The following is a 27740-nucleotide window of genomic DNA, read 5'->3' on the forward strand; positions in this document are numbered from 1 at the left end:
CCCCTGGAATTATTATTGTTTCCAGCCGTGGTCACGATCGCCTTGTCACTTGTTGATATCATCTAAACCACAAGGTTTTATTGAAGGATTTTTTACAAATGAAGTCACTTTTAGTTTCTTTGGTTTGGAAAAAACAAACTCATATATCATTGGCTATCACTGTTGTCCTGGCAAAAACACTGCGTGGGAAGCTGCCTTTTCAACTGAGAACATCGACAGATCTTTCATTATCAATGCTAATCTCCTAAAGTCCACATTCTTCCCTAACGATCGATATAAACTGTGGCAATCTGTAGGTTTTGGACTGAGTGTAGCTCCTGACTCTGACTTTTCAGCAAGTTTTCTAGAGAGATTTACACCACGACTTTCCTTTTGATGCTGATTATATGCTTTCAGAGATAAATCAGTGAACTGACATACTAACAATGCATTTTTCCCTCTGCTTCTTAAGCTAAAAATCTCATTTTTTAACCGTTGCCCCTTGTCCCTCTGGCTTTGCTTCATCCTGTCTCAGACTCTCTCACTGGGGAGGACTCTCTGCTGGGTTGCGACCTGTTATCTCATACCTCACCTCATGAAAACCAGTCTGTTTCTGCTCTCCCGTCCTGCTCCTCCTCCTGCTCCTCTGCTCCTCCCGGATCCGGCTCTGGATCCTGTCTGGAGGAGCTGCCGCCTGGTCAGACAGCTTCTGGTAAGACCTCCTCTTTGCAGCACCCCTCAACTGGCCTTAGGTCTGCTGTGAAACCCCCACAGACTCCAGATCCTTTCAAAAACAGGAGGTCCTGTTATGTGATATGGCTTTAGAATTAGGCACATTAAATGACAGCATCACAGACCCTTGACTCATGTGTAGAAGAGCCAAAAGCCACCTGAAATGCATGGCTTTTAAAATACTGTGACTGCCCTGGCTGCATCTATCTTTAATCTACTTGCATCCTCCTTTCTTTTTGCTCGCTTGCCTGAGTTAACTTCTTTTCCCTCCCTCTATCATTCCTCCACCTCCTCTTCCCTCACCGCAGACTCTGCTTTTCTCATGTCGTGCGGGGAGAAGGGCAATGATGACGAGTTTGACCCTATTCCCGTTCTTATCTCCAAAAACTCAAATCAAGGTAAGGTTAACAGAGTCCCGAGATGAGCACTCACACAGACTACGAGCCGCAAAGATGAATGCCTCAGCCCCCACCTCCGTTACCATAGCTCATTCCTGTGATGGCTGATGGGAAGTCTTGTATGGGTGTGCTTGTCACATTAAGGCTTTTTATCCCATTAAGCTATCACGTCAGTCGTCTTTCTGTCTTTTGTTTCTAATGTTATACTGGCAGTGATTCTCTGCCCTTGAAGGTGTTTGGCTCTTTGTAGTTTATCCTCAAAGTCATCCCCCCCCCCCACCTTGTAATGATGCAGCTGTATAAAATTACCCCAGCTCACTCTCTGCCTGTGTCTCTTTCTGCCCCCCGTTCATACATCTCTCTGCTCTGCCATCATTTCCCCTTCATCTTCATCAACTCCCTGCACTTAATTTCTCCATAAAATCTCTGTTAACATTACTTATTCTTTTGCTTGTTTTTCTACAACCTCCCCCGGCTCTCCTTCCATGCCCATCTCTTTCTCTCTTTCTCTCTCTCTCTCTCTCTTTCTGGCACGTTTTCAGGTGGTCACTCGCGCAGCAACAGTGGCAGTTCAGAGTCCAGCATCCCCAACATGGCCCGATCCCTTCTGCTGGTGGATCAGCTCATCGATCTATAGAGGGGGTGGGAGAGGTTGAAGGGGCAGGGTGCAATCCTAACAAAGGGATGGGGGACAGGGGGAGGGTGGGGGAGATGGGGACTCTGAATCACTTAATGTAGCACCTTATGAAGTGAAACAAAAGGAGCCAGCATAGATTGGTTCAGTTGAATCTTCCTTTCTATGTGCCTCCTTGGCCTCAACTGCTGACTTCATATATCTCTGCTGGCCATTGACATTCCCACGCTGGTAAAAAAACAACAACAAAATCTATATTTTCTTTTAAGCCTGAGCATATCGTCTTGCTTCTGTCCCGGCTACACCATGGTCTTCCTCATGCTTTAATCATACTCCACATTAATATCCCTCTTTGAGTGCACTGCCATGGGGATCCACTTTCATTGTATGCACATGTTAAACCTGCTTGATCACAGCTGCATTGTGTTCAGTTTGTGTACTTGTTCAGGGTTGAAGCTTTGTTTGAACACGGCAACTTCAGGCATGCTCATTTGTGTCAGGGGTCTGACCAAAGAGGGACGAGTCAAAATGCTGTAGACCACCAGGGTAATGTGATGCTGCACTCTCCCGGGAAAGCTTTGAACCAAACTATTAACGATCAAAGATGCACCCAGAGGGAACCGCTAAGAAAAGTTGGCACTGATTGAACCAGTTTTTGTAAACAAACAAATGTCAGCATTGAGAGCTCTAAAGAGATTTCTTAAACTGTTGTGGTTTGCAGTTGTGTGCAAGGAGAATCATTTCCTTCTCCATCATCTTAGGAAGTCAGAGCTGCTCTATTCTAATATAGATCAATAATCACGTTTTAACATTATCTAAGCTAACTCAGTACATGCATTCAGAGCTGCAGCCTTAGCATCAACTGTATATTGATACTTTTCTCTGGATGTTAAGCCGGGTATCCTAAAACTAAACCTTTTTGAATCTGTCTGAAACTGGTGAACTCAGTGTTAACATGGCTCATTAATTCGGCCCCATTGCCATGCCAGGACTCTTTCTTTGTCAGCATTACCTACAACACTTTGCAAGATCATTAATAGTGTGTGTGCATTTGATACATCTTTTTACGTGTAAGGTCTCAAACTCCCCATCATATCTTTGACCCCTAGTCAAGTAGGGCTGTCTTCAACAAAATAAATTCTTAGTGGACCCTCATATGATTTTGTTGACAGATCTGTGCGCTTTTAGTGGCCGTTGAAACTAGACAAGCGCAACATAAATGCAGTTCATTTTACATCGGTAAAACTGTTTTTCCACAAAGAATTGTGCAAAAGTACCACTTTAAATCTTTTGTTCAGCCATGAATGGTAAAGGGCTCACTATTTTCTTTAAAACGAGTCCTTCAGACTGAAAAAAAAGCATTAAAAAATGACTAATGGATGATTAGTCGACTAATAGGGCGCAGCCTATTGTCAAGATAAGCACAGCGGAAACAAAAGGGAATCAAGTGATTTGACCTGTAGCCTGGCCAAAGCTAAAGGAAAGATGTTGTTATTAAGCTGTTAGCCATGTGTCGGGCTGCTCGCAGGGTCATACCACTTTTACAGAGAGGGGGGTACAATATAGATTTTATCGTAGCAAATATGAGACATAAGTATTCAAGTTTAACCGTTACTAAGTCCAGATATTTTAATTTGAAAGCCATGCTTTTTGAATTTGGAAATTTGTTTTGAATTCACCTTTTTTGAAATTTAAATTAAGTTTTTTGTTTTGCAATTTCAGAAGCTGAAATTGAATATATTTGTGTTTTTAATGGTCACAAATTCAGATCCAAAAATTCAAGTTAAAATCATTCACAAAGCAACAGCTGGGCTCCCTGGGACAGGAGAGGCACTTCTGGCCTATCAGAGCCGTGCTGGTCAGTCATGTGACCAACCAGCGGGGCCCCGGGAAGTTGTCCGGTTTTCAACTTGAATCTTTAGCTCTTTGAATTGCACCAATTGAATTTGAGCCAGCGTATCTTATTTTATTTTCCGTTAAAATTTCCAACACTTATGCTTCTTGTTTGCTTGCGTGATATTTAATTGTAGTTACTGGGCTAAGAAATGAGTTTCACTTGGAAAGCTCACTCCTTCTGACATCTTCTCTCGTCTTATTTATCCAATATATTCCTACCACAGACGTTGAGAGCATTTGGCCAATGTGACATCCATTTCAGCCAGAGGAGAAATTCAGAAAAATAAATCCTTTCATATGTCCACATATAAAATATCAATTTTTGCTTTTGTGAGCCCTTTTTTTTTTATTTTTTAGTGTGTACTATTTAAAGGCATTTCATCTATCATGGTATGAATAAAAATGACTATTATTGATAGCGCTTTAGAATTTACTGTATGAACTGAGTACCATTATGTAATATGTACAATTTCTAAGGATATATAGATCAAAACAAATATTTGTGTAAAAAGCTGTATCATGGAGTGCAAAGATGTTGACCCTCTCCTCTGTCTAAAATCCATGTCGAGCATTCAGCTAGCGCTTTTGTTTTAGATCGTCACCAACGATACAAACGTGCTCATGACTTACCTGACGGGGTAGTATTTTATCTCTCCGCCACAGTTATGTAACACCGGTATTCGTCAGTTACTGTATATTACTGGGAGAGATTTATCAAACAGGTCGCCAAACAGGGTTGTGGCTAGAAGGGATACAGCTACGGTGTTTAGCTCAGATAAAGTGAGCGAGTTTAGGCACCAAAACAACTAGATAAGCTCAGGAAAAGGAACAAACACGTTTCCTGTGTAAAAGTATTAAAATTATATTATTAGATTAGATTTTGCGAGATCTTTCTGTGACTTCCGGCCATTGCTGTATCCCTTCTAGCCACAACTGCAAAACAGAGCTAATGACGGAATAAACTTCCTGATATCTCTGTAGCACCTCTCATCTGGTGCTGGACCACTCTCTTTTGTTGGCCTAATGACCTTAAGAAAGGCTTGTGCAACTTGAAAAAAAACTGCTGTTTATCACATCTGATCACAATCACTAATCACAACTGACTTTGCATTACAAGTATTACCTTTCACTTTGGCTTTGCTCTAGCTAAGGAAGGTCTGTTGCAAAGGCACACGTCTCTTTTTAAGGTCCATATGACCTTAGGTATGTACATAGAAACAGAAAACACTAAGGTGTACAGTGTAAGCTTGAATAGTTTCCTCCTCCATCCAATGTGACATAGTGTATGGGTTAGTCATGGACAACACTAAGAGTTGGCACGGGTAAATACAACTATGCTTTTTTTCTTTCCATCTAATGTTCAGTTAAGTCATTGGCATTTTTGTGGCTAATCTATGCAATCCTACGATAACACTGCATGTTCTCACCCGACTCTAAAACGCTGTATCCTGTAGAGTTCTTGCCTTGGCCGTAGAGTTTGACTTGTGTTGCTGTGTGAAACAAATGTACTCGTTGTGCCGGTTGGGTTGATATGGTGGCAGGTATAGAAAATCCTTTGATTATATCAAAATGTTTGACATGATTTGGCAGATGTTCTATGTCAAAGCAGGACCATTGTGGAGTGTGTACTTCTATTTTCATGAATTAAGGTTCAGGAAGAGAGACACTGAATAAAATTCATTAATGTGAATGTAAATGAAGTCTCTTTGGGTCCTATTTGTTTTTTTTTTACTCGGAAGGGCAAAGAAGCAAGCTGGCTTGATTGACAGTTTAAAAATTGATTCTAACGTTTCTTTAAAGTTTTAATTGGCAGACAGATTAATATTCTTTCGGTGAACCAAATTAGATTTCAGACTCTAATTTAACTCGATGCTATCCACTAACTAAGGCCTTTTCGGCTCAGATTTCAATATGAAACAATCATTTATTTAGTGTGTGTGCCCTGCACTATGGAAATAGGTTGGCACCTTAGTACATGACTCATCAGAAACGTATGCAGTTCTCCTTCAGGGTGCTAGCAATGCTCTAAGATTTGAAGTACCATTCCAACGTTTTTCTTTCCTATTCCTTTTCTTGTCACCCCTTCATATCTAAGTAGTTCTACACTTCCCGGATGTTGGTAGACATGCATTTTAAAATCACATTACTGTTGTTGTGATTGGTAACGATTGGGTTCCTTTAAGTCAAATTATTTGAGACTGCAGAGCCTGTGAGCTGTGTTGTGAGAAATGAATGGCTGTGATCCCACGCGATTACACGAGCAGTCTCACTGTTTGCTGCTCTTTCGGTAGTCCGCGCTCTGAGCCGTGAGATGATCAGTGCACTTTGATTGACTCATGCGTCAAATCATGTAGACAAATGTATAATATATACATATGGACAGTTTGAAACAGACGAGCGATGAAGGAAATAACCTAAGAAAGTAAAACACAAACTGGCGTTTCCTTTTTAATGGCTGCAACTAACCTCTTCCCAAGAGCTGCCAGCTAACGGCTGCTGTCCCCCCTGCTGAGGTAAGACTGATCTGTCTCTGCTCATCTGTGCAAACCTGTCTGTCCCTAATGGCCTACTACTTCTGCTGTGAATGCTTTCTCCTTGTTTCCACAGACCTACTGACTCCTTGTACCTCAACACTATCAATTCTAACTTAAACCAAACCGCTGTCTCTGTTTCCCCTAACACGAGGGGCTGTTATTTTATTTTAAAAAGTGTTTTTTTTAAAGGTTGAGGGTGTTACAGCTGTGCTGAAACTAATTTGTGGAAACAAGGTTATTTGATGTTGTAATGCTGTAGAGCTGGCCAGTTCTGCCAGTCGTGCGTGACTCGTTCAGAGTAGACTGTCTGTCCTGTTGTAGTCCTGTGCCGGTTTCTCACTGTTGCGTCGTCGTTATTCATTCTTCAGTGATTACAGACGTTCCAGATGTTCCATCAGCCATGTTGGATGTCATGTTTGTGTGACTGAGGTCTGATGGTCTGGTAGACGGATGAGCTGCTGGACCTCAAGTTGACAATATTCATACCTTCTAATAGAGCTGCAAAGATGAATCAATTAGTTGTCAACTATTAAATGAATCGCCAACTATTTTGATAGTCGCCTAATTGGTTTAAATCATTTTTTATGGGGAAAAAAGTAAAAACTTCTGTGATTCCAGCTTGTTATGGACAAGACATTAGCGAATGCTATCTCAATATTTTCACTTGACATTTTATAGATCAAACAACTAATCGATTCATCAAGAAGACAAACAAGTTAGTTGCGGCTCTACGTTCTCACGTTTTTACTCACGTCTGATGTGATTTTCTTTATCTCTGCTCTCTAATACAGATGTTCAAGGGAAAAGCAATGGCTACTCTGTTCTTAGCGAGGGCCAGGAGACTGAACCTGCAAAAAGACAATCTTGCGAAAACGAGGGATGTGTGCACTCCAGCGACGAAGAAGAAGAAGAAGAGGAGGAGGAGGAGGTGGAGGAGGATGACGACGATGAAGCCCATAAAGAAGAGCAGCTGGATGAGGGAGCCGTTGAGGGTCACGCAGCCGCCCATGACATCAGCGGCTCCAGACCTCTGCTGCTCGACTCGGAGGACGAAGAAGAACCTCGGTTCTTTGTCCACTTGTCGCCGCACTCCAGCGCAGTCCCAACGCAACCATCCGCTACCTTAAAGCAACCAACCCCGAGCACCTTGGCCCAGAATCATTCCCAGCATGTACACGAGCCACATGTTGCCGCAGATGTTTTCTCTAAAGCACCCTTCCGCGTTGCACAAGAAGAAATGGTCGATGTGTTTGCCAGTGGTCCGTTTCCACGCGCCCCCCTTGCAGCGACGCAGAACTTTGACGTATTCTCTCAGGCTCCCTTCGGAAAAAGAAAAGAGGCTCCAGGAGCTCAGCAATCATATCCTCACGCATCTGAAGTTCACGCTGAGACCGCGGATCATAGCGCGTTGGGACAGGTTGTCCAGCAGCCGTTCCGTCCACAAGCTCTGGCCAAATATTCCAGACACTTTGAGGGACCTGCGCCGCAGAAACCAGTAGCAGCTCACCGGGTAGTGTCCAACGTGAGCAGGCAAGCCGCCGTGGCGTCGGTCCCTGTCGGACCTCTTCACTCATGGACCTCGGAAGTGAGCGCTGTAGACCCATTCGTCTCTGCGCCCTTTCACCTCAAGGCCCCGCAAGAAAAGCCTTGAGCGCACATCACTGCGCACATCACTGAATCATGCAAACGAGTACAGGCGTGTACTGCATGCTGCTGCAAGCGCTGCAGCTGGACTGCAGGCCTGCATGGATCTCATTCTTTACTGGCTCCAATTAGTGGTAGTGCGAGGTCATCTTTACACTTGAATGCTCCATTAGAGTAAGATAACTGACATAAATCCTTGACTCCTTGTCGCTTTTAAGAAAAATAATATTTCCTGTCACGTCCTTTCACCTTTTCTGAATTGTCCTTTTTGGTACGTACATCTACACACAAAGACAACATGGTGGTCAAGCTATTGATTGTTTTCTTGCCTACCTCAGTTACTTTTCTTATTGACGCTAAAACACCACGCAGTGACTGGGTTCGTAGTGGGTGTGTCACGATTTTTCAATTCATCGTCCTAATGTTCAACTATCGTAATCAAAAGCCTGGTCGGTGATCACCCCAGTACTTTGTCTCGCTCCCCACCTGCGCCTACTTGCACACGTCCAAAGAAAAACACAACAGACACAGCAAAGCTTACCGGCTGGTAGCATGCAGCTTAAGACACAAGTGCTAACATTAGCTTAGCGGTAGGCTTCAGCTGCTCTTTTCCAGACACCACCGTGTGGCAATGTATCCTTCCCCGTGAGTGAGTTATGGAAATAGAATGAAGGTAATGCATGTGGGCTCCAACGGGACTTAATGGTGCGTTCAAGGGTATCTCGGTAAACTAAAGGTGTTTTCAATTGCAATTTGTCAATCACGAGACCCTCAAGCTGTTGTTGTCAAATACCCTTGTGCCATCTAATGGCTGTTCTTGTGGTGTTGCCGTCACTGCTGAGAAGAAAATTAAATTGAAGATTTGGAGAATCGTGACACTCGTGGTTCGTAGATTGTCTGCAGCCTTGGCAGTATCGTTTCCTGTATATTTGAGTCTTACTGTAACAGTATGGTCTGATAACGCCTCATTCCTCCTTTTGTATTATTTCTTACAATTCAACAAGATCATAACTTCACAGAAGCTCTGAAGAGTAAAAGACACAGTAAAGATGTTTCAGAGGAGTGGATCTGTAATTACATCACCGTCCCCTCAAAGTCCAGAGATTTGGGCTCTTTGGTCTTCATGCTCGACAGTTTGTTGCAAAGCAGATGCTGGATGATGATGCTTATTTCAAGATTAACATTTGTTGAAATGAAATGGAACTTTTGTTTCATTCCAAAATGTTTGCGTTTTGTCATATTTTATGTTTGTGGTCACTGTCCTGTCTGATGAAAACGGAATATCAGCGTCTGCTCCATGTAACGTACGAACCGTAATTAAAACTTTAGGCATAGAAAATTCATTATGTTGTTCCTATGTAAGATATGTGTAGAAGACTCTCTTTTCTTTCCTTTACAAGATATTTCTGAAGCCTTACACCCTTTTAGTACATCCCTCCGACCACATCAAAGAGCATGTCTCGCTTTTGTTCCATCCTTGAAGAAAAACCAACTGCTGCGTTTACATTGTTTTATTGCACTTCATCGCATTCAGCACCAAAAGACTTGTGAACAATCATGTACAACTTCCTTTTGCTGTCTGCGGTTCGCTAATGCACCAAGATTGTCATTCAACTATGTAATGCATCTCTATCGTAGGTCTGTATAAACTCCAAATGTGGACTCACTGTGACTGTCACTGATGTGAAAACTTAAGGAAGAAAACAACAACCTAGCTTCACCGTTCCAGTCAGGGATTGCATCGGTATTATCTTAGAAGTAACAATTTGAATGGTGAATGATTGATGACATTCCTTTTTGAATTTATTTCCATTGTCATTTGGTAATATTTGATTGATTTTGTGCTTTGTAAAAATCATGGAACGCTCTTTGGTTCTCACCAAGGCACTTTTTAAGAAAAGGGGGTTCCAACCTGTTTCAGCCCAAAGTTTAATTCATGTATTCCTCTGTTGCGATGTAAAATCCTGTTGTGTTGTTTTCTTTTTGAAGTGTACAATCTTTTTTCATATATATATATATATAGATATAAAATGTATCACTTTTCTCACCCAACTTGTACACATAAAGGTTGCACAGAGTCAGTGTTCCCTTCAGAAGAATGTAACGGTATTTCAGACAGTTGTATAGGATGTCTTTGGAGGAGTCAACAACATGAGGATGAAAAGCACTCTAAATACTTACTGCACAGCCTGCCTTTAAAAGCTGTTCTAACATGTAACATGTATAAAAACAACTATTAAATGAATGTAAATCAAATGTTTGCACTGTTTTGTTTTAATGTATTTATCATATTTCAAACATACTTCTGTATGTTACTAAGCACATATACTTAAGTACTGCACTTCAGTACAGTTTGAGGCACTTTGATTTTGAGAATTCTATTATATACCTCTATTATTATTAATAATTATACTGTTTAATGATCCCCAGTGGGGAAATTACAATTCCACTACATCTCAGTGTTACTCCAACTTTTTACCATGCTTTTTAGATTTACACTGTCACATACAAAGCTTCACCTCGACCAACTGCAACATTAACATGCTTGTATCCTAATGATATTAACAATAAATCCAATACTTTAGGGTGCGCTCGCATTGGTCACTTCTGGAACAGTGTTGCATCCAAAATCTCCGCCTTGTTTAATGTTACTGTGCCTGTTACTGTTTAGTCTTGATTCAGATTCAGCCTTTCAGCTCTCTGGGAGTCAGAAACGTGCTGTTTGCTGGACTATCAGCTGCTAAGAGAGTGATTGCAGCCCGTTGGAAGCCACCACACGACACCACACGTGTGTCCGTGCATGGACCCTTGCCTTCTTGGGTGTTGTGTACATGGAACTGTCAACTGGCGCGCATCCATGGAGCGCCGGAGAGGACCCTGGACCTGGCCACAGGCTCTTTGAGGTACACCCCGGACCCTGGATTGGTCCCTTGTCATGTGTCTGTCTGTCTGTCTCTGTGTGTGTGTGTGTGCATGTGTTTCTGAATGTGTTGTTTGGTCTCCCCTCCCTCCCAGGTTCCTCTTTGTGTTTTGCCTCTGGGACGCGTTCCATGTCTGTGTTGCTTGTTTTGTTAATTTTTGTGATATAAAAGAAAAAAATGTGATCACAAAAAAAATCCAATATTATAAAATAACATGCACTGACAGGGACTGTTTTGGTGCATATTGAAAACTTGAACTGTTCTTACTTTATTTTGCTGGTAATTCTATTTTGCTTTTACTTTGAAATAATAATAATTAGTTCTCCTGTCACATAAAACCGCACTGAAAGGGTAAATTCTAAGTGTTTTATGCATTGAGTCATGCCATAATTAAATATGTATTTAAATCTAAAAAATCTTTATAATGGCTCAAATGGACCCATTTCAAATTTTTACAGGAAGAAAAATGGTATAAGTATAAATATTTTCCACCTGAAAATCAACGGCCTAACCTTATTTTCTGTGTTAACATTAATTCCTGACTCAATTAGGAAAATTGTTGTGGATATGACACTTATGTTATTTCAATAGCGGATTTTTAACATGAATTATAACCTTTATAAGACAAAAACGTCCATTTTTAATTGTGTTGTAGTAGTGAGTGATTGCATTCCCTAACGTGTGTGGTACAGTGTGAAATCCTCCGTTTTGTCGCTAGGGGGCGGTGACGCGCGGACACACCGGAAGTTATCCGATTTAGAACCTAGGAGGAAGAAGAAGAAGAGCAAACGTATTCCGTCTCTTTATACACAACGAGATTGTTTTCAAAGTATGCGGTAAAAGAACTTGTGCTGCATTGTATTTCTGCTGTTTTACAAACCTCGTTGGTCGAATGGGTTAATGTGCGTGTAGGCTACGTAACGTAACGTAAGGTAACGTTAAGGCGCGCGCGGACTGTGGTGAACGATGGCTGCCCAGAGAGGGCTCCCTCAGAGCAAAGAGTCGCTGCTACAGAACTACAACAAGAGACTGAAAGACGACATCCGGTCCATCCTGGACAACTTCACAGAAATCATCAAAACGGCAAAGGTACACAACATATAACATTTCCTTTGGGGTGAATACCGTATGTATTGATCGATCTATGTATCGGTCGATCGATACATAGATCGATCTATGCATCGATCGATCTATGTAGAGGTCGATCGATCGTATTACCTCTGATGAACAGCAGGACAGAGTCCATCCTTTACCTCTCTCTGAACGTTGTTCCTCTTCTTCCTCTTAGCCCTCCTGTTGTCTTCAGGTCAGATTTGACCCCGTTCCAGTTCTTTACCAGATATTTGGGTTTCTTTTAAACGAATAGTCTATAAAACAGTAACGTGGACGGTTCCCAACACCGCTCCTCCCAAGTTCACTATGTAATCAGGTCACCACTTTCATTGAATTTGGGTGTTTTGTGCCAATTTTATAGCATTTGGAATAAAAAGAATAATTGATAAAAGAAGTTGTGTGTGACAAAAAATGGAAAAAAGTGACCAATGTAAAAATAAAATTTAACAAAGCTTATAAAATTAAAGACACAAATAAGTCGAAAAAGACGAGCAAAATGTGGATAAAAGGTTTGGGTGAAGAAGTAGTTTGTGTTTTATCGTCGCGCTGTTTTCCTTCTCCAGATAGAAGACGAGACCCAGGTTTCCAGGGCAACGCAGGCAGAGCAGGACCATTATGAGATGCACGTCAGAGCTGCCAACATCGTAAGCAGTGCACAAAGTCTCGAATATGCAAAATACTCTGTTGTTTTTATCTTTATAGAGCTCTACAGGTTTCTCTATAGAGCCCCCCTACATGTTTCTCTAGAGAGCCCCCCTTACAGGTTTCTCCTTAGATCTCCCCCTACTGGTTTCTCTACAGGTTTCTCTATAGAGCCCCCCTACAGGTTTCTCCTTAGAGCTCCCCCTACTGGTTTCTCTATAGAGCCCCCTCCTACAGGTTTCTCTATAGAGCCCCCTCCTACAGGTTTCTCTATAGAGCCCCCCTACAGGTTTCTCCTTAGATCTCCCCCTACAGGTTTCTCTATAGAGCTCCCCCTACAGGTTTCTCTATAGAGCCCCCCTACAGGTTTCTCCTTAGATCTCCCCCTACAGGTTTCTCTATAGAGCTCCCCCTACAGGTTTCTCTATAGAGCTCCCCCTACAGGTTTCTCCTTAGAGCTCCCCCTACAAGTTTGTATGTAGAGCCCCCCTACAGGTTTCTCTACAGAGGACCCCCCTATAAGTTTTAACCGTGTAGAATCCAGCTGCTAGCTAGTAGGCTAACGGTTGGCTAACGTTACCTGCTGCCAAGTGAAGTCCTAACTGGCGTCTGGTGCAGCGATGCTTCTGTTGCCTCTAAGGTCTGTTTCAGGGCATCAGAGAGCGGCGCAAAAGGCATTTAATTAGCACAGAAATCTGCGTTGGGACTTGGTCCCGTAGATACCGGACGTTTAGGTCCCGGTGGCGTATTAGCCCCGGGTTTCGGTACCATCCCTAGTCCTCTTGGGCTTTGGGAAACACTGGTCCACATTTTTTCCCCATAGTCGACTATAGTAGAAAACCCCCCAATCGATCGCTGCTGAACACATCCCCTCCCCCTCCCCCTCCCCCGTCTGTGTTGCTGCGTCAGGTGCGAGCTGGCGAGTCCCTGATGAAGCTGGTCTCTGATCTGAAGCAGTTCCTGATCCTGAACGACTTCCCGTCGGTGAACGACGCCATCAGCGGCCAGAACCAGCAGCTGCGCTCGCTGCAGGACGAGTGCGACAAGAAGCTCACGTCGCTCCGGGACGAGATCGCCATCGACCTGTATGAGCTAGAGGAAGAATATTACTCCTCCAGGTACAAGTAGGCTCATCACCCCCCCACCCGCCCCCCCACATCCCACCACTCATCTGTTGTGTCCCATGCCCCACCTGCACCATGTGCTGTCTCACCTTCACCATTCACCGCTGAATCCCCCCCCCCACTCCAGACAGCATCTAAACCTGACAGCTTTTGGGTCGTCAAATCCATAAAATGCTGCCGCAGGTCTTTGCTGAGGCTCGTTGTCATGGCGATCATCTCGCCATATGACTTTGTTGATTAGTAAGTGCCTTGACATGTTTTTTTTCATAGAGCGAAGTGGACTTAGGGCTGCTCGGGATTTGAAAAAAATAACGATTAGTTTTTGTTCAATGTTGCAATTACGATTTTTTAATTTTTTTTTGGCTTCAGGAAAGATGTTTTTACTAAACTAAAAAACAAGGCCATATTAGTCCATATTACGATCTCCAAAATCTAAGAGGATATCTAGTCTTAAATCATGAATATAATATCGGTATATTGCTCTAGGTGGATCTCCTGCTGGGTTTGTTGTCTGTTGTAAATGGTGATCTGACAGTTTCCTGGTCTGCGGCGTCCAATAGGCTTCAGAGAGGTTTTAACACATGGCGTCGGGCTCATGGGAGGGATGCATGGTTTAGTGCACGCGTGTCAAACTCGAGGCCCGCGGCCCAATCCGGCCCCTCGCAAACTCTGATCCGACTGCACATCAATCTAGGTTCACAACACATGTTGGCCTGCCGAGTTTTTGTCACGTCTTCTGACATTTTGGGGGCTTTTTTAAGGATCTTTTACACTGTTTGGGTATCTTTTTCTAAATGTTTTTCTAGCGTTTTCTCTCCTTTTATTATCAATATTTCCAACATTTCCAGCTGGGTTTTTTTTTCAACGTTTTTGTCACGGTTTCTGACATTCTTGGCATATTTGACTTTTTGGATGACATCAAAACATGTTCTACTATACACCCTCAATGCGATTCTCCCCCCCCCCCCCCCCCCCCCCCCCCCCCCCCCCCCCCCCCCCACCGTGTGGCCCTTAGAGAAGTTGAGTTTGACGCTCCTGGGTTATGGGATGTACGTAACGAGGCCTTTGCTCCTAGTTCATTCACTACTAAAGTCATTTGAATTCAAGTTATTGACTTATTTTAGTCATGGATGAATTGTTAGATGGTTGTTAATAAAGGGCTTCTGGGTATTGCAATGTAGAGCTTTGTAGGAAGGCCATTTTTAGAAGAATTACACAACTTTAGTCAGTATAAAGATTTTTATAGATCATCAGAGTATTTTTATGCCATATTTAAATCATGAATGGAAGAGTGGTGATTTGTTTGGTAGATTTTAGGGATGGTCGGTGCATGAATGTTTGCCATCGACTCTGAAATTAGACACGACTGTTTGCTGTTATTTATTCAAGATCATATCTGATTCTACTAAGAGTTTCTCCAGTTTTGTTTCTTTCTGTAAAAGCAAGTCTAAAAAGGTGATTATTTTGAATTGATTGCGTCCTAACGCCACAAGTGTCTCGAGTTGTAACCATGCAAGCTGTTCCGGTAGAGACTCAGAATGATAAGAAATAAAGTAGAGACAAAACACTGTAGTAGTGTGTCTTTGTTTTCTGTGAGAAAGTGTTCAGGCGTGTCTCTCAGGCGTGTCTCTCAGGCGTGTCTCTCAGGCGTGTCTCTCAGGCGTGTCTCTCAGGCGTGTCTCTCAGGCGTGTCTCTCAGGCGTGTCTCTCAGGCGTGGTTGGAGCATGCTGTGTGTGGGCCTTCCTTCCTCCACTGCACTCGCTCTCCTTTCTCCTCCATCAGCAACTAATGGCACTCATTTTTGCTGAACTTGAAGGGTCGTTTAGTTTTTCCAACCTGGACCCTATTTTCCCATGCATTGGTGTCTAAGTGACTAATATCACAAACATCTTTAGCACTGGTCCAGTATTGAGCGAAAACCCTGTAACCGGCATCGGTGAACCGGTCTGTAATGGAACCCTACAGGACAAAGGCACACCTTCAGTCCACGTCCACTATGAGTTCTGTTTTTGCCGCTGAGAGACTCCGATTGTTAATCTAAGTGTCTGACAACATTGGGGAAAGGCTCCCTACAGAGACAGACCTTTTTGTTTAACATCAAACAGTCTCGGAATCGCCAAACTCACGTTAAGTCAATAGGGCCCAAAACGTTTTTTACATCAAGGATTAGAATTAGAACATGGGCCCCTTTTCAATAAGAATTTTTCCCAGCGTCCTGTAGCTGATAGAATATCTGCTTTGGGGTTTTTGTTAAAGAGGAACAACCTTTTTGTTGAACATTAAACAGCACCAAAATCGCCAAACTCACCAGACCCCATGTAAATAATCAGTACTTTTAGCGTGTATAGAGCCAGTATATTTCCATGTGTAAATGGGTGAATTAACGCTTTATTTCAACCAAACCAGACCAGAGATTGTTGGAACAGTAGAAAGACTAAACCAAGACGGCTTTTGGTAGTTTTTATTTTGTTTCTGTCTCCTTTGAATGAAGCTTGTTTTACGATGATAAACTTAGTGTTTATTTCCGTGGCGTCTGGTGAGTTTGACGATGGTGATGTTTCAGAGGTTGTTTAATGTTAAAAAGGTCTATCTCTGTAGGGATCCTTTCCATAATGTTGTCAGGCACGTGGAATAATAACCTGAGCCGATTGCTGGCAAAAACAGAACTTTGAGTAGACACAAACTGAAGGTCTACCTTACATCGTAGGTTGTTTCGCCGTTGCCGACTGTAGCGGTCTTGCTTTATACTGGACTAATTTCAAAGGAAGTGGTTTCTATCAGTCACTTAGACACAAAAACAGGAAAATAGGGTCCAGGTTGAAAAAATCAAAACCACCCTTTAAAATCAACAGTCAAGTCACAGCTTTTGACTACAGTAGCTAGTGAGTAAGCCACTGTTTAGGTGTTGATTACATTTCCAATGCTTCTGCATAAGCTCCAATCTTCTGTCGTATGCGTGTCTTTTTATGTGCTCCTCTGTGCGGATGAATGTGCTTTATTCTGACCTGTCGCTCTCGTCTGCTTCTCTTTCTGCGCTGCCTCTTTGCCTCCTACTGGTTTCCGCTCTGCAAAGCTACAGTCAGTGGGACAGCACTGATCTGCCGCTGTGTGAGGCGTACCGCCGGCGAGACAGCTGGGCCTCGCCGGGCAGCAGCTGCAGCTCTACGCAGGGCGACCGGGACGACGCGGAGGGACCTCCGTCTCAGGAGGCGAACCCCCAACACCACCTCAACGGACACGGGACGTCCTCCATAGAGAAACCATAAGGAAGAAGGCAGACTGATGAACACTTGTGCTCAATCTGCGCTTCAGTGGTTTGGCTAATTTTGTTTCCATTACACATTGTGGACTAGTGGCTGCCATGGCAACTTAACCTTTTGATATTCAGGATTTCTTTTGGATAAATAGGTATGAAAAAAGCAAAGTAGAACACAGAAACGGCACTGAAGAAATACCTTAAAGTCATGCATAGGAAGGATCAGAAGTAACATTCCCCTCTGTATGAATTCATTTTTCAAAATGAACTCATACATTTGCATACACTCTACACTTTAATACTGTATATACAATACTTAACTTACAACAGTCTTTTTTATGTACCTTTGCAGCATTTAGTTACCAGTATAGCATTCTGTTTGAGTGTATGTGCTTACATTTGTGTTTTCATTTGGTTGTTTTTTTTAGTCCAAGTCACATTAAAGAACCTCAATCTTGTGGTTTTGGTTTTATTATTCCTTTTTAATCTATATAAAAGCCCTAAATACACAATTCTACAAATAAAAGTCAACATTTAACAGTGGACTAAAAAGCAACTGTCTTACAAGACTGAGCAAGAATACAACTCCATTTAAAAAAAAAAAAAATAAAAAACATGACAATCCCTAGCCATTTCATCAACAACATGGAATGCTCCTTTAACATCACAAAGCAAGTACTGTACACAAACCACAAAGAGCCTTTTTACAGACTACTACACTGGCTGTAGAGTCTGATTAACAGGACGTTCAAGAAAACCACGCTGCAAATGATCTTTATGGTTCATCATGAGGCCTCGATCTTTATTAAGATATCAAGTTAAGTTAATAGGTTCCCAAACTTTTTGTACGTCAAGTATCCCCAAACGGACACAAATTAGAACACTGACCTCTTTTTAATACGATTTTTTCCCAGCGTCCTGTAACTGATAGAATATCTACTTTAACTATGAAACCTATGATCGAAATAGCCATACATCCTGTTGTTGTGTTACTTACAGATGGAATTAGAGTGAAAATAAATAATTCCCCCTTTGAGAACCACTGACTTAAAAAAAAAAACAATCCAGCTTCTTAGTAACGTCGATTCATCTTCTTGAACTTCTCATAATGGTAGTCGTCTGTGGCCTTTTCATTGTTGGGACGTTTGCGGTAGTTGGTTGGTTCTGGAACTGGAGTAACAGAAGAAGGAACCAATCAGATTGCAGGTTTCAGATGAGTGGCGAGCAACTATTATACTACTTATATAACGAATGTTCCCAATTAAGTCACTACTGCCACAGAGTTTATAGACATTCAGTCACTTCACAGACCAAAAGGTCATTAAATTATAAAAATAAGTCTGTCCGTAAACCATTTTAAAACATATCTCTTATTGAGTCACAGTGTCTGATGTGGTGAGGCTTGCTTGGGGGCGATGTATCTGAAAGCCCTCTCTCCCAGAGGGGAGGGTATGCAGTAGGCCTGCTGAGGAGAGGGCTCTAATTGTGTAGAGCCTTGTGTGCCAGGAGCAGGACTAACACGTACTGTATGTATGTATTGTGTAGGCAACTGGACACCAGTGCAGTTGAATAAGCAATGGTGTTACATGGCTAGTGGATATGGGCATGTTATAATCCTCGGTGCAGAATACTGATTGAGTTGGAGCCGGGGGAGTAGCTCTTTAGGGATTCCAGACAAGACGGAATTACAGTAGTTGAGGCGGGACGTCACATACGCATTGACGAGGACTTTTGTACTCTCTTTGTGTGCTTACACTGATTATCAGCAGTCTAGTGGCACTGAGCTGCGGTAAACCAAGGCACCATGTAGCAGGCCCGTTGAATGTAATCACTGCATCACGATGCGGACCTGGGCCATTCTGTGTCCATGCAGTGACGGACTGAATCGATTATTGCTTACCGTTGGTTCATTTTCTGGTTGCTACTATTTTTTGTGTTTCTGCCTTTTGTCTGTTGTGTTCAGACTGCGCTACATTTACAAAGTGTCTTTTTAAGAGCAGATACAATACAAAGAGGAGCCCTTCAGACATCTGACTACTTGAATTTGTCGATGAAAACCATGTGTAGTACAGTAATATTGAGGAGTACTGTGATGCATTGTGATATCGGATCCATTCAAATAATTGACAGGTGCAACAATGGTAATCAAACTGAATCATGTGACCAGTGAAGACTCCCATCCCTACAGTGTAGAGCAGCAAAGACTATTCAATTAATCGCAGACTATTTTGATCGTTTGAGTCATCTCTCTCAGTCAGCTTCTTAAATGTGAATATTTTTCTACTTTCTTCCCTCCTCTGTGACAGTTAACTGAATATATCTGAGTTGTGACCAAAACAACAATTTGAGGATGTCATCCTGGACTTTGGGAGACATTGATCCAAATTCTTTTAAACCACTTACCCTCTGGACCTGGTTTCTCGGTGTCACCCACACGCAGCGGCCTTGCTTTGGGCTCTTCTCTGTGCCTCTGGTGCCTCTGTGGTGCGTTCACATCCTCATGATAGACTGAGAAAGACATTGAGATCTTATTTAACCATTGGTGGTCCTCCCCCTTTTCGAGCCCCAGTGTTTACCCATCGACAGCACTCACAGCGGTTGTGTTGAACGTAGTTGACGGCGATGTTTGTCGGCACGAAAGATGTGCCGTTGTCTTTTTTCTTGTTCCTTTGTTCTGCCAGCAGTCTGGCTTTTGCATCCTCTGTCTGGATAATGTTCTTTATCTTTGCACTGGGAGAGATGTCAGAAGAAACAGGCCATCAGGGACAGAGTTGTGTCAGCTAGTCTTCTTTCTCAAACCAATATCTTTAGCTGCTCTTAGAGCTCCTAAACCGGAGACATTTGAAAACGCTACAGATTCCGTTTTGGTTTGGAATCTGCAGGGTTTTGTTGGGCGTCTCATTGGACAGAGACCGAGACCTTTGGCAACGCCGACGTTTCACAGCCGACCAACGCTGTGTTGTATTATCCTCAACAATTTAGGTTTAGCCGTGTTAAACGGAGATTAGGTGTCCTAATGGGGCTAAAAACGATTGTGTGCACAGAGATCGCCTTTTGGCTCAAAAACCAAAATCTAGCAACTGTAATGTAGCTTTGAAGATAAAAGACAACTCATGAAGACTCCATAAGTGACAATCTAAAGGATAGTTTGGAGACTCTTCTATACGTACTCAATGCCAAGATCAACTTCTGGGATCCCACTGAGCATCTGATTGGACAACATCTCCTCCGTCTTCTTGGCAGAGTTGACTCGGATGCTCTCAGGCAGCTCGTACAGGTGGTCCTCTGCGTTCTTCACCTTCACTTTCTGTTCCTCCGCCTCCACCAACCCCTTCTTCTTTTTCAGCTCGGTCTCAATATATTTCATCCTGTGAGGGTAGATTAATTAAAAAAAGTATTACGGGTTTTACAATGTTTCTGTGAAATCAACTGTGTGTGAGTATCTAATCCATCCAGATTGTGTCCTTAATGTTTGGGATGCTTGTATTTTATGTGATTTTAGAGTTCACTCAATTCATTTATCTTTCAAGCTAAAATACCAACTAATCCAAGCCATGCATGGTGGCTTCTAACATTTGGATAAATATGTTGTTGATCTTGCTGCCTGAAATGTCCATTTACTCTACAATGAACTGAAGTCATATGAACTCTGGTTGAGGTCTAAGGGCTGTGGAATTAATCAAGTTTTGATTTGGGCTTCCAACGATCACGAAAACAATTTAATCAAGAACAGATATTCAGTTTTTCCTTTCATTGGTATTTTATTACTCGTTTTCAAAAGACTGAAAGGGGACTACAACAGTTTGTGTTTATTATTAAATGCTATTGTAACATTTGAATTTATTTTCTACATAATTTATTTGGGGGGGAATTAAAAAAGTTCAACAGGAAAAGTATGCCGGGAAATCTCACAGTTCAAAGTGTTTTATCTGTTTGGTTGTGATGGTATTTTGTTGTTTAATAAATGCAAAATGTCAATGAGTAATTGTGATACAAAATAGTGATTTCAATATTGACCAAAATCATGGATCTTCAACGTTTTTTAGGCCGAGGACCCCTTACGTACATGTCCGCATCCTCGTCTCTTCTGTTAGTTTCAGCAGAAAAAGAGGTTCCCAGGTTCAGGTCTGTCTCCTCCTCCGCCCTGCTCCTGTAACAAAAGTTATCTTGAGTCAAATCGGTGTCACATGTAATTTGGCACACATTTTCCTTTTTTAAACCCTACACAATATGGTAATTACTGTGTTGAAATGATTGAAACAGTCACAGATTTCCTTACACGTCCCTGTCCCTGATTTTCTTCATGTCTACAACTCCTCCAGTCTTCAGTTTGAACGGGTCATTCTGTGAGAAATGTCCATTTTAGTAACAATGTAGTCAACAAATACAGTATTACACACACACACACACACACACACACACACACACACACACACACATATATATTCTAGCTAATCCAAAAACATATGGAAAAAAAATGTCACTTGCATCAGCTTCAGCGTCGTGTGGCTGTTTCTCTCCCACCAACAGGGCGGTCACACTAAACAAAAGGAAATATTAATGTTATCTCATATTTTATTATATGTAATTAGAAGTTGCCTTTTGAAACGTGTTCATAGTTTGAGAAACAGCATCCCAAGTGTTGCATTCACGTTACCTGACTCCGGTCTGTCTTTTCCGCAAACTCTGAAGCTCTTTGGCCTCTGATAGCTTGGATCTAGAGTAGAAATAAACACATAAATTACGAAACAAATATATGAAATTTTCCTTTTATTCAATTTTGCAACAAATAGATTGAAACTTTCAGCTTCTTTGGGATAATTTAGTCCTGGTTTGACAAGTTTAGGTAACTTATAACGGTAGTGTTTGTTTTTATGGGTCCAATGTGGTCTTGCTGTAAAAAACAGTGAAATTTTGACATTTTCAGGGAAGCTAACTTCAACGTCGTTAAATGTCATTAGCTAAAAAACACAATTCAACTAAAACCAAAGACACGCTGTACTTTATTAAACAGCTAGCTATCGTTTTTATCTGATGGCTAGCTAGTTGGCTAACGCTACGTAAACGTTAGCTAACATCACGTTAATGTAGCTAGCATTGTTGTTCATGTTGTAGACTCTCAATAAAGTACTTTACCTAACTTCATTGGTTGTCTCGTCCTCCTCCACGTCCGACGAGTCCCTTCTCCGCCTAAAGTTTTTGCCACACGGCATTTTTAATGCAGTTTAATATTATTTCCGATCTTTCGCGAAAATGCGGCTGCAGACGCTTGGATTCTGAGGGGTAAACTTTAGCGAACGTACAATAATACTACGTCACTTCCGCTAATATGAGCCTCCATTTCCGTTTTTTGTTTTTTTTTAATTAACCATAACAAACATGGCGACTTACATGCAGGTCGGCAGGTTGCTGGGTATTTCAGCAAGGCTTTCGCGTCCGTAAGTTCTTCTGTTTGTCAGTTGTGATATCGATTCTCTCTCCTTTAGCCTTTTTTAATGCTTGTACGAATGCTTCGAGCTGTCAGTTACCAGACGTCGCCTGACATTAACTATTAGCGGCTAGCTAAGCTGCAAAGTGACGCAGAAGGACTAGCTACTGTCAGGGCAGCATGCTCAACGTGACTTTATAGTTTACCTTTACTTTAGAGGCAGTTTTCAAAGTATTCTTCGACTAAAATGACTTATTAATGTCATACTTCTTCACAAGTCCAACGTATTACGTATCCTACACGAATAAAAACACAAGTCAAAATGTAGTTGTGGCCTTTTGAGTACATTACATTGAGTATATTTCACGTAAAAGTCTGTTTATTTACATAGAGAGTGTCCGTTTATAGCAAGTAAGACTGCAACTGATGATTCCTTTCTTTATGGATTTAGCTGCCGATTATTTCTCGCTAAATCTATTAACAATCACTTAGTAAATTTAGAAAATAGTGAAAAATGTCCATCACAGTTTCTCAAAGTCCAAGGTGACTAGGGTTGCACGATATGATGAAATTATCTAATTGTGATTATTTTGACTGATATTGCGATATAATTCAATGAATTCAATTTTGTAGTTTTATTCTCATTTTTATTGAAAAATATTGAAATCTAAAAAATTAAAATGATTCATAGTGTGATTTTTTTTTTTTGTGTGTGAGGATCTGTAAAAAAACTAAACTTTTCTTGGATCTGCAGGATACAATTTGTAGGCCGGGACGTCTCTGCAGTACCACAAAACTTCATTCAGAATGCTTTGACACATATTAAGCCTTTGGATATTGCAGTACTCCATATTGCGAGTTTGATAAAATTGCGATTGCTTGTGCAGGCTTAAAGTTGACATCCAAAACACAAAGTTATTCAGTTTAATATGACATTAAACAAAGAAGATCAGGAAAAAATAATGTTTGAAACATTTCTATCATTATTGATAAAGGTGCTATAGAATAAAATCTGATCTATATAAATACAATTAGGTAAAATACAGACATGTACTATGCATTCTCCTTGGCAGGGACGAGACAAATGATGACTAAACAACATCATATCTGCTGCATGAGCCACTGCAGGGCAAGATTACTTCTGCCCTAATCATTTTGATTACTTCTATTACAAAGGAATATATGCGATTTTTTATATTGTTGTTGAATATCACGATAACAATATTATTTCCGATAAATAAAAAAATATTACACTGTACTCAGTTCTGCCTCTCTGCTATCCTAGATATTCTGCTAAAAAATGTAAGGAAATAATTCTTTTTATTGAACACACTGAACATTGATCTGAATACAAAAGGCACCAGTAAAAAAGAATGAGAGTAACATTTTAAAATGCAGTTTTCTGCTGATATCTTATTCAAGCTTATACATAAATAGTGTCTTTTACCGTATGTCGCAGCTTTTCGCGTTTATTGCGTCAGGTGATATCGTGATGACGATTAAACAAAACGATATCTTTTGCGATCCTAGTGTTGTATTGTCACTCTGCAGAAAAGCAGCATAAACTTGTTAATGAAGTGTGATTTTTGCTGGAGTAACCTTTTGAACCTCTCTTGTGTTGTCTCAGTCTTGCAGTCAGTGGATATCAGAGCGCCCGATTTCACTGGCCTTCACATAACACAGCGGTCCCAAACAGATGGCCGCAAAACCCCCATTGGCTAATTCCTGGTTTGTATTCCTGCAGTTTGCTTGTGGCTGTCTAACTTGAAAAACACTACATGATGAGTGATGTTACATTCTTGCTCTTTGTGTTTTGTCTCCTTCCAGGCAGGACCATGTTTGTGCAGACGCAGGACACACCCAATCCAAACAGCCTAAAGTTTCTGCCTGGTTGTACAGTTCTTGAATCAGGGACTATGAATTTTGCAAGCTCTCGTGACGCGCACTGCTCACCCTTAGCCAGGTATATTGACTTCTTAAATACAAGGTCCACCATCATGACTTAGCGCAAATATACACGACAATTTTCTTAAGCCAAGTGGCGTTTTATCTGCATGCATTTTGAGCTATCCGCATAGATGTCGAAGCTGTATACTCGGCGGGTTATCGCGAGCAGAAAGCTACGGTTGAGTTTAGGAAAACAAGAACCGGTTGGCTTTAGTAAAAGAAGAAAGCGATGAGGAAACGTGACACTTTAACACGAAGTAAACGTGACACGCGGGACACAATCCCCGGTCTCCTGGGTGAAAGTTCCGTGTTTTACCCATCCACCACCCCAATCAACCTACCAGCTACGGCGTGAATTCACACACAGGCGCAAGGTAATGTAAGTCAATGGAGGCCAAACGGCGTTGATAAACACGCTAAAAAGCCAGTGTGTGTCTTGATAACACTAATAATTGCGTATGAATAGGCGTGTCATACATACGCCATTTCATGAGATCAGTCTGCAGGGTTACTGAACGGAGAGAATGAATATATATCGTGTTAACAGCAGTTATTTTGATACGGCTGGTTAGGAAAAGACAAGGTTTAAATGATCAAAGTACTTTTTTTTGATAGCGCATGGGGAATTGTTAATATTGTTAGTAAATAATACTAATGTTGGTTGTGTTCCAGCATTTCACACTCAAATGGTATGCATCCCTTATTTATTTTGGATTTCACCTGGGTTTGATAAGTAACCTGTGAAGGTGTCTTCCAATCGCATGAGAAGCAAAGCAGCATCTGCGTTCTCAAAATACAGAATGGCAGTAAGACTTCTCTGTGCTCCTCGGGTTGTCCTTGAGTCTGCACACACTGTCCTTAAAAGCTTATCTGTCCGTCCACTCCAATTCCCATAAATGTTCCTATAACAAATGCGTTATTTAGATTCCGTTAGTAATGTTGTATCTTTGAGCGTTTACATTTAATTGAGCTTTAAATCATTCATCGTTAACTGTTGTAAACAGACACACTGTAATATGTGCTGTAATAAAAATAGACATTACATTAGAAGATGTTGGCTATATTACATAGATACTGTGTCTGTGTAAGCAGAATTTTCTTTCTGTTATATGTATAATATTAATTATTGCTTTGGTTTGTATATGTATATATTCAAAATGTTTTAAGTGTCAAATTACCTTAGTACATTATCCTAAATGTAAAACAACCTCAGTAAAGTTCTGTGTTGTCTTCAGACAGCTGTTTAGGATTGAGGGAGTCAAAAGTGTCTTCCTGGGCCCCGACTTCATCACCATAACCAGGGTAACATTTTATATGAACCTTACAGTGTAGCACATTGTAATGGCGTTGCTCGGACTAGCTGATTTTTCTTTCTGTCTCCATTTAGCCTGATGACAATATGGAATGGAGAGTAATCAAGCCCGATGTTTTTGCTACCATTATGGACTTTTTCACTTCTGGGCTTCCTGTGGTCAATGAGGACAGCACACCTAGTGTAGATACAGGTACGGATTCCAACCAGCTGTGCTCGCAGAACACTGTAATAGACACAGGAACTTGGGGCAAAGTGTTTGCAAATGCTAAGGAATCTCCATGTGTCTTTTCAGCCCCATCGGATGATGACGATGAAGTAGTCGCTATGATCAAAGAACTGCTGGATACTCGAATAAGGTACTGTAGCTGTTTGTGAAGATGCACTCTGATATCGTGGCTTTCTGTCCTTTTCTCCACACATGTTGATGCTCGTCTTCCCCCAGGCCGACAGTGCAGGAGGACGGAGGTGACATTGTGTATCGGGGCTTTGTCGACGGCATCGTTAAACTCAAGCTGCAGGGCTCCTGCACCAGTTGTCCCAGTTCCATTGTTACTTTGAAGAGTGGAATCCAAAACATGCTGCAGTTTTACGTGCCTGAAGTTGAATCAGTGGAGCAGGTCTGTTCTCGTTGCAGATGTGCTGCATACATTTTTAGAGAGGCCAAGACTTTTATTTTGTAAACAAATGTTTTTGTTGTAATTTTGTAAGTTGTTTAAGCACTGGGTGCATTTTGATTGCCTTGTAGTTCCCTGCAAAGTGGACCACCACAGGGTATACAGTCATGTTAAAGGACAAATCCGGGGCAAAATAAACCTAGGGGTTAAGAACATATGCATGCCATTACTCATATCTACCAGCTACACTTAACTCACAGAGTTGTAGGGTAACCAAACTCTTCCAAAACACATTGAAGAAAAGATGCGGTGGGAAAAGGTTAACTTGAAGGTGTTAACTGAACTTGTTGTTTCTTCCACAGGTGAAGGACGAGGATGAGGAGGAGGCTGCTCAAGTGTGAACTGCACTGAAAGCCCATTTACACATTCCTCCCTCCCCCGGACCGCCTCCTTTAATGCAAGCCATAGTTGCAATAAAATGAGCATGTGTATATCATAGCTGTGTGAGGAAATTCATCATCATCATCATCATCATCATCATCAGCATCATCATCATCCATACAGATGGTGTTGTTGATTTTGGTGATTATTTTTCTGAACAATGATATGAAACAAAAAGTAGGACTGAAGAGCCCAATCATAGGAACTGACGACTGTCGAGCTGAAAGAAATTGTATTTACTATTTCACATTGTTACACCTTTTGAATTGCTCACTAGTCAAAAAAGCCTCAAACAGGCTTTAAATACATATATTGTAAGTATATAAATAAAGTTTGTTGAAATATTTACATAACGTAATACTTGTGGCTGTTTTTCACACTAGTTAAGCAATGTTTTATTCATTTTTGTATTTAAAGATTATTTTTTGGGCATTTTAGGCCTTTTTTCATTGGACAGCTGTAGATATGAATGGTGAGAGGGGGGGAATGACAAAGGGCCACGGGTTTTAGTTGAACCAGTGGCCGCTGCGTCGAGGAGAGAACCTCTTTACGGGGGCGCACCCCCCCAATTTTAGAGAGGTTACTAACACGGGTCTAATTTAGATTATGCAACCTTATATTTCTCTGAGTTTGGGGGGGGGGGGGGGGGGGGGGGGGGGTTGAGGACACAAAGAAGCATTTATAGCTAAAGATGATTTTTGAGATACACATTTTAGACACTGTCTTGATGATGTCCAAATTTTCATGATGGTGTGTGAGTTGTGCTGGAATACTTTGGACTACTAGTTCTAAAATCCTGGCTACAGCGGCCGTGCTCTGAAGGCTTTCAGTGTGTTATTGACAAATAATAATAATAATTAAACTATAGTTAACTTACAGCACTGCATAGTTTTACCAGACTTTTACATCCATTTGCAGCTGGCAGAGAGCACAGGCCTGTGTTTGCTCAGTCTCGTTGACTTGAGGTGAACAGCAACTGCTTGATCTGCCGTATGTGACCATGATTGGAACAAAAAACTATGTGCAAATCTGAATGCATACTGAGATTTGTGAATGTGTACAAAAATCTCCAAATCTGTGTTTAGATTTTCAAGTTTGTTTGTGTGTAGGCAAATCTGTAA

General features: G+C 41.5%; 4 protein-coding genes across 17 annotated transcripts in view; 3 read left to right on the forward strand and 1 right to left on the reverse strand.

Annotated features, from left to right (window-relative positions):
- The window catches only part of LOC117944234 (AP2-associated protein kinase 1-like), a 26372-nt gene extending 17287 nt beyond the window's left edge, over nt 1-9085 (forward strand). For 4 of the 12 annotated variants that reach the window (XM_034870849.1, XM_034870852.1, XM_034870853.1 and 1 more), the window contains 3 exons: nt 509-691; nt 1020-1109; nt 6965-9085. In XM_034870849.1, coding sequence (XP_034726740.1) covers nt 509-691; nt 1020-1109; nt 6965-7824 — 1133 coding nt within the window. In that variant the 3' untranslated portion in view covers nt 7825-9085. Of the gene's footprint in view, nt 1-508; nt 692-1019; nt 1110-1651; nt 1801-6958 lie in introns of those variants that run through there. The other 8 variants (XM_034870856.1, XM_034870857.1, XM_034870858.1 and 5 more) reach the window with 6 other exon arrangements.
- A 2399-nt stretch (nt 9086-11484) lies between these two features.
- Nucleotides 11485-17192, forward strand: med22 (mediator complex subunit 22). Of its 3 annotated transcripts, none has more exons than XM_034870920.1 (5): nt 11485-11579; nt 11668-11827; nt 12415-12495; nt 13403-13611; nt 16692-17192. In XM_034870920.1, exons 2-5 carry the CDS (start codon nt 11705-11707, stop codon nt 16882-16884), a joined length of 606 nt encoding a protein of 201 aa, XP_034726811.1. In that variant the 5' UTR covers nt 11485-11579; nt 11668-11704; the 3' UTR covers nt 16885-17192. The 3 variants fall into 3 exon arrangements, with proteins under 3 accessions (XP_034726811.1, XP_034726812.1, XP_034726810.1); XM_034870919.1 differs by having other exon boundaries at nt 11521-11585; nt 11669-11827; XM_034870921.1 differs by lacking the exon at nt 16692-17192 and having other exon boundaries at nt 11515-11827; nt 13403-13627.
- A 161-nt stretch (nt 17193-17353) lies between these two features.
- On the reverse strand, nt 17354-22218 carry c5h9orf78 (chromosome 5 C9orf78 homolog). Its single transcript, XM_034870911.1, has 9 exons — nt 22011-22218; nt 21532-21591; nt 21363-21414; nt 21154-21218; nt 20941-21024; nt 20045-20242; nt 19468-19604; nt 19278-19382; nt 17354-18044 (listed from the first exon to the last, which is right to left on the reverse strand). Exons 1-9 carry the CDS (start codon nt 22085-22087, stop codon nt 17947-17949), a joined length of 876 nt encoding a protein of 291 aa, XP_034726802.1. The 5' UTR covers nt 22088-22218; the 3' UTR covers nt 17354-17946.
- On the forward strand, nt 22197-26790 carry nfu1 (NFU1 iron-sulfur cluster scaffold homolog (S. cerevisiae)). Its single transcript, XM_034870917.1, has 8 exons — nt 22197-22312; nt 23930-24030; nt 24130-24265; nt 25485-25551; nt 25637-25754; nt 25857-25920; nt 26007-26181; nt 26541-26790. Exons 1-8 carry the CDS (start codon nt 22254-22256, stop codon nt 26577-26579), a joined length of 759 nt encoding a protein of 252 aa, XP_034726808.1. The 5' UTR covers nt 22197-22253; the 3' UTR covers nt 26580-26790.
- The last annotated feature ends 950 nt before the right edge of the window (nt 26791-27740 follow it).

This window comes from Etheostoma cragini, chromosome 5, assembly GCF_013103735.1.
Source record: "Etheostoma cragini isolate CJK2018 chromosome 5, CSU_Ecrag_1.0, whole genome shotgun sequence".
NCBI lineage: Eukaryota > Metazoa > Chordata > Actinopteri > Perciformes > Percidae > Etheostoma > Etheostoma cragini.

Bases quoted from the DNA above. Each gene is read 5' to 3' on its own strand.
- c5h9orf78 (XM_034870911.1), bottom strand. From the start codon at position 22,087: ATGCCGTGTGGCAAAAACTTTAGGCGGAGAAGGGACTCGTCGGACGTG. The intron at 21,415-21,531 runs GTAACGTGAATG...CCTTTTGTTTAG, and splicing joins AAAAGACAGACCGGAGTCAG to TGTGACCGCCCTGTTGGTGG. The intron at 21,219-21,362 runs GCAAGTGACATT...CATTTCTCACAG, and splicing joins CACACGACGCTGAAGCTGAT to AATGACCCGTTCAAACTGAA.
- med22 (XM_034870920.1), top strand. From the start codon at position 11,705: ATGGCTGCCCAGAGAGGGCTCCCTCAGAGCAAAGAGTCGCTGCTACAG. The intron at 11,828-12,414 runs GTACACAACATA...TTCCTTCTCCAG, and splicing joins AAATCATCAAAACGGCAAAG to ATAGAAGACGAGACCCAGGT. The intron at 13,612-16,691 runs GTACAAGTAGGC...CGCTCTGCAAAG, and splicing joins GAAGAATATTACTCCTCCAG to CTACAGTCAGTGGGACAGCA.
- nfu1 (XM_034870917.1), top strand. From the start codon at position 22,254: ATGGCGACTTACATGCAGGTCGGCAGGTTGCTGGGTATTTCAGCAAGG. The intron at 22,313-23,929 runs GTAAGTTCTTCT...GTGTTGTCTCAG, and splicing joins TCAGCAAGGCTTTCGCGTCC to TCTTGCAGTCAGTGGATATC. The intron at 26,182-26,540 runs GTCTGTTCTCGT...TTTCTTCCACAG, and splicing joins AAGTTGAATCAGTGGAGCAG to GTGAAGGACGAGGATGAGGA.